This window comes from Wyeomyia smithii, chromosome 1, assembly GCF_029784165.1.
Source record: "Wyeomyia smithii strain HCP4-BCI-WySm-NY-G18 chromosome 1, ASM2978416v1, whole genome shotgun sequence".
In the NCBI taxonomy this organism is placed as follows: Eukaryota; Metazoa; Arthropoda; class Insecta; order Diptera; family Culicidae; genus Wyeomyia; species Wyeomyia smithii.
Window position 1 is genome coordinate 161,794 of NC_073694.1, and position 8,934 is coordinate 170,727.

Genomic DNA, 8,934 nt, shown 5'->3' on the forward strand with positions numbered 1-8,934 from the left:
AGAAAGACAAACAGAAACGGATATGGTTTTCCTGTCCGCAAACGTAAACTTCATATGTTTATACCATGCTAATACAGCCTAGTGCGAATGGCCTGGTGCACATGTTGAACTATTACTAAAAGCAATCAGGGGAGTTTGAGTTTCTATCTGAAACATACTGAAATGTAACAGAGTTTAAAAATTGAACTCGCCGATTTTTTACAAATTGAGTGTTTTTGTGTGAGTTTATCAACTTTGTCATTGAGGGCTGTGCTCGTGCGCTGGTAATAAACCATAGACGCCTCTGACGGATATGAAACAAAAATAAAACGCAGCTTAATACACCTACACGGTACATACAGGGGCGACTCGTGACTTTTGAACCTACCTGTTCAATCACTAATTATGAAAATCACAGTTTGGGGAAGTAATCACAACTATGTCTACGCAAACGCAAGTCATCTCTTTGTTCCTACCCAAAATGAAATTATAAAATATAAATATAAAAATAAATTTGGATTTGAAATTTGATTTTTGCCTAGTGTCCCCGTGTACAATGCACAGGAGATCCTCGCTTTCCATAGAAATTAAATCAAAAATCCAGCTCATATCAAATAATTACAAAAATTGTATTTTATTTAAGATTTTATATATCTCTATCAATGGTATTTCAACAACAAAACCTTTTGCGTTGTGGGGAAAATCTTCAGTTATACATGATGGAACCACCCTAACTCCAACTCCATTCTGCAGCAATCTTATGCAAAGACCTGACGAAGAAAACCACTGACAAAGACGTTCGATACCATACGGGCCTATTTTTTTGAAGAAGAAACGGATGTACAAAATTTATATCTTTCTTCTGTGAGATTACTGAACTAAGAAACCTTTGTCTAATGAGAATGGAAATAAAATTATTTGAAAAAGTGAATCGGACACCCTGTAACTCATCGATGCAGTTAGGATTGTGAATTTCTCGACGCGCGGTGTGAAAGGTGGAAAATGAAAAGAAACACAATCGCTACAAATGAATCCCAGAAGACATTACCATCATGACTGGCGATCTAACCGAAATTGGGTTATATGAAAATGCGCAAAAACATTGGGCACTACAAAGCGTACAACATTTGGAACGAATTCTTTTTCACTACGAGATGGAATCGTAGTCACAAACCAAACCAAACAACCAGAAACTATCACTATATCATGCATGTGTGTCTCACTCGCGTCGCATTTCGTGTTTGCTGATCAAATAATATGATGCAGAGTTACCACTTCAACAGATTTTTTGCTGAACTCACAGAATAAATTTAATTTTATTTCAGAACTATCGAATTTCTGAAATTGTAAAATTTCCGTCATGGCCACAGATTTTCGAACTTATTGTAAAAAAATGAAACATTACGATATGGCAACTCTGATGCTCTGTCCTCCTCACCAGGTTACAAAGACGACAACGACAACGACGCCTGTTTTGACTTGAGTGCTAGACACTGCGTGTAATCCATCAAGCAAATTCAGTTTCGCGCCATCCATCGGATCGTTCAGTCGTGTGTGCTCTCTATTTTTTCGCTCAGTCACAGTCTGGTGATCATCGTTTCTCAGACCTCTGCTGACCATCTGTTTGGTCATCGTGCATAGCTTAGTCAGTTCATTCAGTGCCCAAGTAGACGGAAGTAAAATACGTGCAAAATGGCTGTTAGCCGACTGTCGATCGTGAAATTTTTGGAACTGGTAATTATTTTATATTTTTGTGTTGAACTGTTTTTTTTTTTTTGCTCACTGTGGTACCAACATTCTCTGAAGCTACACGATAGCACTCTGATAAGCGTGCGGTTTTTCGTGGAATTGCGATAATGACTGAACGAGCGCGTTTGATAAAGGCTATTTGCACCGGTTGTTGGGGATAATCGACAATGACACACCTTAATTTATTGAAGTTTGTTTATGGTGATTAAATGTAACAATTCACGTAGTGTGCTCTCTGTTATATATTTTGAGGAACACCTGCATCTGTCAGCCATAAAATGTACGTCCAAGTCAATGTCAATAAAATAAGCACTGACTGCACTGTACAAACCAGTCAGTTTCACCAAATAAAAAAACTGGAGGGGATTACATTCTCCACTCGCATCTTCGATGTTGTTCAGATTTAAAACATTCATACCGTGAGAGCAACTACTACGACAAGCGTTGGATGTTTTCAAGGAAACCTTCTTGATTCCAATCTCGTCTCGTACTAAAATAAAGAAAAGTGTGAAAACGGGCGGTTAGACGATGACTAACCGACTAGTTGCACACCACATTGCGACTGTCATTGGGATTCGAGAATTACTATCTGCCACAAATAGGGTTTGTTCCCCATGCCACTCTTTTCCAACCGCTTGTCTCATCGTCTGGCCCGACCATAAGAAGCGTTCGGAAATCGGAAGTGGGTAAAATGTATGACGAAGTAACATCATTCAATCCCCCTATATAGTTAGATTGACTACTACTAACCAAGAAATGACGCCGTTCCATCTAGAGGGAAAGTCTGTGGTCTGTCTCCGTTATTGGTAAGAGAAGCGCAACCAAAGGAATCTTTGGCGCCTTGGTGGCGCTGTGGCTCACCACTTCTCCCTCGAACGCAAACGCAGAGTAGATGATGCACTTAATGCGATTAAACGAAAGGATAGGAAAGAAGTATTATGCCTCATGCCGCGGCAGTGTTGGTTTTGCTAGTCCACTTGTGTAAACGATAGCTCTTCGAAGAATATGTTTGACAACAGAATGTTTGATGGCAGGAATTAACTGAACACCGTTTTTTTTTTTCAATAAGACTTTCATAGCAATCATACTATAGTAAATAGCAAAACTATTTTCTTGACGAACGTGACCATGTTGAACAAAATCAGTTTTTAGAAAGAACACTGGTTTAAGGTTCCGACTAACGAACTTTAAAAAGATTGGGATGTACTGTGATTATTAGTAGTAGTTTTATATAGTGAGAAAAGTACTGATTTGGATCCACTGAATTTGAGCAATTTTCATTCTGGGGCCATCCGTGGAGACTACAGATCTAAAGCTTCATCATAAATTTAAAAGTCCACGAGGTCTACACTTTTCCAAAATACCACTTAAGGCAAATCCCTTAATAACAAAAAATTAACACATCGTAACTACAGTTTTATTACTGAATGAATTCGAAAATTTCTTATTTGATGTGGTTAATGATTTCTTATTCGAAGCAGACTTCTCTCAATTTCACTTCTATGACTAGAACAGTAAGAACTCATGTTTTTTGAATAAACATTTTCACGCCAAATAACAGATCGATTAGATTGGGCCAACAAGTAAGCCGCCGTAGGTACGAAGTGTCAGTAGGATCATGTAGCGTTTAACTCACAATTGTCCTGTACACTAAATTACGAAAAAAAAATCTTTTTTTTTATTTTTTTCGATTTGAAAATTCGTAGTCATGGCGAATCTTTTAAAACAATCTAGAATAGAGCAGCTTTGTATACATCCGATTCAAGATATTTCAAAATTAGTTGCGTTAAAATTATTAATTTAGGAATACACGCCAGAATAGGAAATATAAAAAAGAAAAATTTTAGATAATTAAAATGCTGTGATTGACAGATCATTTTTGTTGAAAATATACAAAGTCTACAGGGCGACGAAGATCTCATGAGACAAGTGGAGGAATAAAAATTATCATAACATGTGGATCAGAAACGACCCTTCACAATATTGTGACTTTGCAATGAAATCCAATTTTTATTCGATCCTATCAGACATAAATGTAACAATAACCACGTAATCGCACGTCAAACATAAATAACGTATAGAACCAGATTTGAAAAATTTGCAAACATTCATTTTTTCAAATTCGTTTGAAGTATAACGATAACACAAACAAACCGAACAAAACGACAACCGCAAAAAAAAACTTACTATAGTCTCAGCTCACTGTCAGATCAGGTTTAGGTTTGCCAAGAAACCGTGTCCTCACCTAACCTAGCATCCGCAACTGTGTTTGTTGAGTTTCGCTCGGATCAGCCCAGCTTAGCTTAGCTATAGCGAATAATCAGTTTTATTGCTCTGAATGTTATTTATATTCAGAAACAATACATTCCTCGTAAGCTGATCGATCCATCATGGAAACAGAAAGAGCAAAACACTATCTGCCCACCGAGTTCGTGGATGATGCTAACGATGACATCAGTGCATTTAAAAATATAATATACAACAAACAATGTACACAATATTTTTCCTTTTTGCTTTTCCATTTGCAAGACGACCTTCGTGCAGTGTTGCTACATTTTCATCTGTACCTGAAGCGCAAAAATCTTTTTCTTCTGTGCTTTTTCTTCCGAAAATCTGTACCCTTAAAATTTGTGTTGCATAGAAAGATCACTTTTGTTAACCGTGAAAATATAGCTATATGCTATATGTTATTTATTTACTTTATGATATTTACACATATTTTTATTAAATTTGGAATTTGTATTCAAGATTGCCGAGATCCTTCTAGGACAGTAGCACAACAGCAACGTTTGCATAAAAACACCACCGACTTTCACACAAATGTTTTGTTTTATTTTCCAAGGGAAGCATCTCAAGTGATTTCAAGTACACCGAGAAATATATTCCAGTTTGAATAATGGATCTTTAGAAAAATCTGTATCTATCTGTACCTTTTGACAAAAATCTGTAATCTGTACCGTACAGAATCTGTACCAGAAAAATCGAAAAAATCTGTACTTTTACAGATAAATCTGTACCTGTGGCAACACTGCCTTCGTGCCTGACAGATCGCATTGCAAATTTCACGGCAACCTGAATGGGGTCGATGCAATGAATCAGAAAAGCGAGGGTGTAATTCGATGTGTAGTAAATTCCTTTGCTTCGAACTAATTTCCGGAGTGGGAACCGATGTGAGCAATGTGCGATGATGTATGCCCACCACGATGAAGTCATAAAACAAATGAATCATTATGACGGCAGCCGTTAAGATGCTTGCTGAAGGTGATCTGAAACATCGAATGACAGATCCCGCGAGATTAATCAACTCGTTGCCCGATAATCACTCGGGAAACGCTCGGGTTGCGTGACACCTTGACCTACCAGAAAGGGTTTGAGTAGGTTGTTTAACATTCATGTGAAAAAACACGAAAACAAACCTTGAAATTCAACAAATCGCACAGTTAACCTGCTACTATTGTACAAGCCTGAAGAAGGAATGATGTCATCGTATTCATTGGATCGTGCGGTGACATCAGTGGCCGAATGAACGACGCACCGCGTCCAGACTGCAGATTAGCGCTTTTGTTAATGCCAATTGAGCGCTTATAGTGATGTCCGATTACTTCTCGATTAATCGAGTTAATCGATTATTTGCGAAAATATTCGATCAGTTTTTAATCGATTAACCGGCTTTCCGATTATTGAATAATCGAATAATTGACCCCGATTATTGTTCGATTATAGTTCAACTTTGTCCAAAAATGGGAAAATTGGTTATGCCAGCGGTGACGAAAATACAAGAGATTTCGAAACCTCTGTTCTCACTTATTTTATATTATCCATTTAGTTGAAAATTGTAGTTGTTGACTGGCGACAATTGATTTTACTCTCATGCCGCACATTATACCTTACGTCGCAAATAGTGCGCTGTATAGCGCATCTGATGTGCTATACAGCGCACTACTTTCTATTTTAAGTCGCGATTTCGATTTAGTGCTGCGACGTTAATATTTCATACAAAATTATAAAAATGCGCGCACGAACGAAAACTAAACTTCGCGACTACGGAGTTGAAAAAAATTTTAAGGGCTGTTCGCACTTACGCGAACGCGAATAATTTTAGTTAATATTATGCAAAAAAAATATTGATGTGATTTCGAACCGAATAGCCAAAAAGTCTCTTAAAGAAAGTTTTAATATGTTGTAAAATTGTACAATATTTTTTGCTGCAAAAAAGCAAAGTTTAGGTGTTACACTATTTTACACAGAATTTGCAGTAGAGATTCGATCATAGGCTTGTTCGATGAACCAACTTCGTACATCGAAATCAAGAGGTAGGCCACGGAATAATGCTAGAGCTTTCTGCCAGATTTGTCAGTAAATCTAGAGATCAAGTTTATTGGTAACTGACTGTTGGTCAGCACTATTATGCATGCAGAAAAAAATCGTAAGCGACGAGTCGCTCGTCTGACAAGGATTTTCCAGCGGATTTCGTAGTACACTAAAGTCGCTTTTTACGCGGGAGCACCCGCGTGCAGAAATTTTCGCGTCGCTGGACTCACCAGCGAATTGCAGAGTAGCGCTGCAGCGACAATAACATTTTATTTTTGAACACAGGGCTCACGCAATCAGATAATCGATTATCTCGATTAATCGAATATCTTTTGTCAGCTAATCGAGTCCGATTAGCGGACAGGGACAAAATAATCGATTAACAATTAATCGATTAGTTGAATAAATCGAACATCACTAGCTCAGAGCGCATGAATTTGCCGGTAGAATGCGATTCCAATTTAGACAAGGTGACCCTGTTACCTAATTATAATCGTTCATGGCTTGATGTTGAGGCGTTTTTAGCTATATGATTGATTCGTCAAAATGCATTTTCTTATTATTTTTCCTAGGCCCTCACCATCAGTTGCGTGGTGCTACACTACAAAAGTTTGGGCGAAACCGATGACCTCACGAAACTGCTGGTGGCCGGTACCTTCGTTGGGTATTCCATCATATTGATTGGTCTATTTGCTGGTAGGTTTCTTCCTATTTCTAGTAGATAAACATGGACAAATCATTTATCTTTCTTTCTTATTTTTCTTCACTAGGCTATCTGCTGGGCAATCCGATCGACAAGAAGATCGACCTGCTTTTCAGCCTGCTCGGTTGCGCCATGTTCATTGCTTCCGGTGTGCTGATCCTTCAAGAATGGGAGAACAGTTTTAAAACCGACCGCCGAAGACTAGCTATTAGCAAGGGCTCGTTAGCCATCATCAACGGGGTGCTGTTCTTCTTTGATGCAGTGTTCACTTTCAGAGATTAAATCGCTGCTGCGGCGAACAGCGACTTCCCAACATGCCAAAAAACTTTTTAACTCACCCACAAACTCACTTATTTGTATACAAACAAAGGCGAACTTATTTGGGAAATTGAAGAAAAAAAAACGCCGAAGCGTAAAATTGGAAATCTCATATGATTTATATATCTATTCTACTCGACAACGATAAGATGCTAGATTGATAAGATAAATATTTATGTTCGCACAGTTGAACAAATATGTTGTTATCCATCTAAAAAGTTAAGGCTTTTTAAAAATCGAAGCTGTAAGCGGATTAAGTGTGAAATCTATGTCATAGCTTTTAAAATACGCACTAATACAAAACAAACACAGTAAAGCAGTAACGGGTTGTGCTTCATCCAGTGAAACACAGGTGGCAGCAGTCGGTGTATTTTATTTGCCGTAAGCTTTTTTCCGTCGTTTTCGTACTCACAACCCGCCAATACAAAGAACATACATGTGAAAAAAAAACTTTGTCATTCAATACGATTCAAGTACAATTGAATTTTATTTTTTGAGAGAAATTTTATGAACAAAACTATATACAAATTCTATTTAAGTCAAAGTATAATTTGTTGCCCCTCGATACTGGAAAGAAAGTCCCATACTGACAAGGATATCACAGCAAGGCTCAGAAAGAGCCCTTTCACTGGCGTACTCAATGAGAACGGGATTTGTTCAAAGTTCATACCGTTAACCGGAGCGCAGAATTGTAAGAGAGGTTTGAACATTCCTTTGAAACAGGATCTATGCTGTGAACTGGCTGTGGCGTCATAGTCTGTCATGTAGGTGTGCGTTTGCATAACGACATTAGCTCGGTGTGACGTCAGCCTTTGATAGCATCCTTATGACAGAAGGATTGGCAAGTTTTAAGGAAAGATTTTTGAGAACGAAAACTCTAAAAATTGTATTATATTTAAATGTAGCGTTTCCGTATAGATTTGCTGTACTTTTGAAGACATCAATGCTAATGAAAAGGAATTTTCATTGGTTTGATTTTCCTAGCTAAAAGATCTATTGCCAACATTGTAAAAAGAGCACCGCATAATAGATAACCAATCAAAACATGTACACCTTAATCAGATATGTATTATCTTCTGCTCTGGCAACCCTTCTCAGAGTTTTAAAGGCTTCCTAATGCACACAATTTATTTTAACAAACAATACAAAACCCAGCCGGCAAGGGTAAAACATGCATAACAATAGCCATAACATTCCCCTGTTTGCCATCTCTTTCAATTTTCACTCCGGACGACATAGATCACGAAAAATACAAAATACACGATTTCCCAGACAAACCTGCCACAGCGAGAGAAAACTTTAAACTGAATTTTTGTATACAAATGATAACCATACCAGGAGGCCATGTTGACCGGAAGGACACAGGATGAGTTTATGATTGCATGCAACCCTTGCTTGTTCTACCAAAAAATGGCCCCGTTTACCAGCACACGAACAGTAGTAACGATCCAGTTTCCAATGCTACCAGATCGAAAATGTGTGTGAAGAAGTTTGAAGATAAACCAAGGCTGCAGCATTCGAAGGAGTTTATACTCTCACTCACACGAACACGTAAGGACTCAAATGGCAAAACCATCCCCCAAGCTCGCACTAATTTTTAGCCTGCTTTCGCAGCAGACGCTTTCTTCGGCATCAGCTGCCATCGTCAAGCTCCCACCCACCCCGTTAAGAAATCGGTTAGCATCGGTAAGATTCTTCGGCAGTCGATAAGAAACGAACGAGCCAGGCTAAGAAAATCGACCGTCTTACAATCGAATTTTCACCAGGGCAGCATGATCAGAATGCCGAAGCCTATTGACAGACGGTGTTTAATTGTTATTGAAAAATGCACGAGGCGGTTCGCGAACCATCCAACGCTCCTCATACTAACCTCA

The 8,934-nt window shown here is 38.3% G+C and overlaps 1 protein-coding gene across 1 annotated transcript; it reads left to right on the forward strand.

Moving 5' to 3' along the window:
• The first annotated feature begins 1,478 nt into the window (after positions 1–1,478).
• Positions 1,479–7,604, forward strand: LOC129733842 (uncharacterized). The gene is made up of 3 exons (XM_055695383.1): positions 1,479–1,713; positions 6,612–6,735; positions 6,810–7,604. The coding sequence occupies exons 1-3, from the start codon at positions 1,672–1,674 to the stop codon at positions 7,022–7,024; spliced, it is 381 nt and encodes a 126-aa protein (XP_055551358.1). The 5' UTR covers positions 1,479–1,671; the 3' UTR covers positions 7,025–7,604.
• Positions 7,605–8,934: the final 1,330 nt, after the last annotated feature.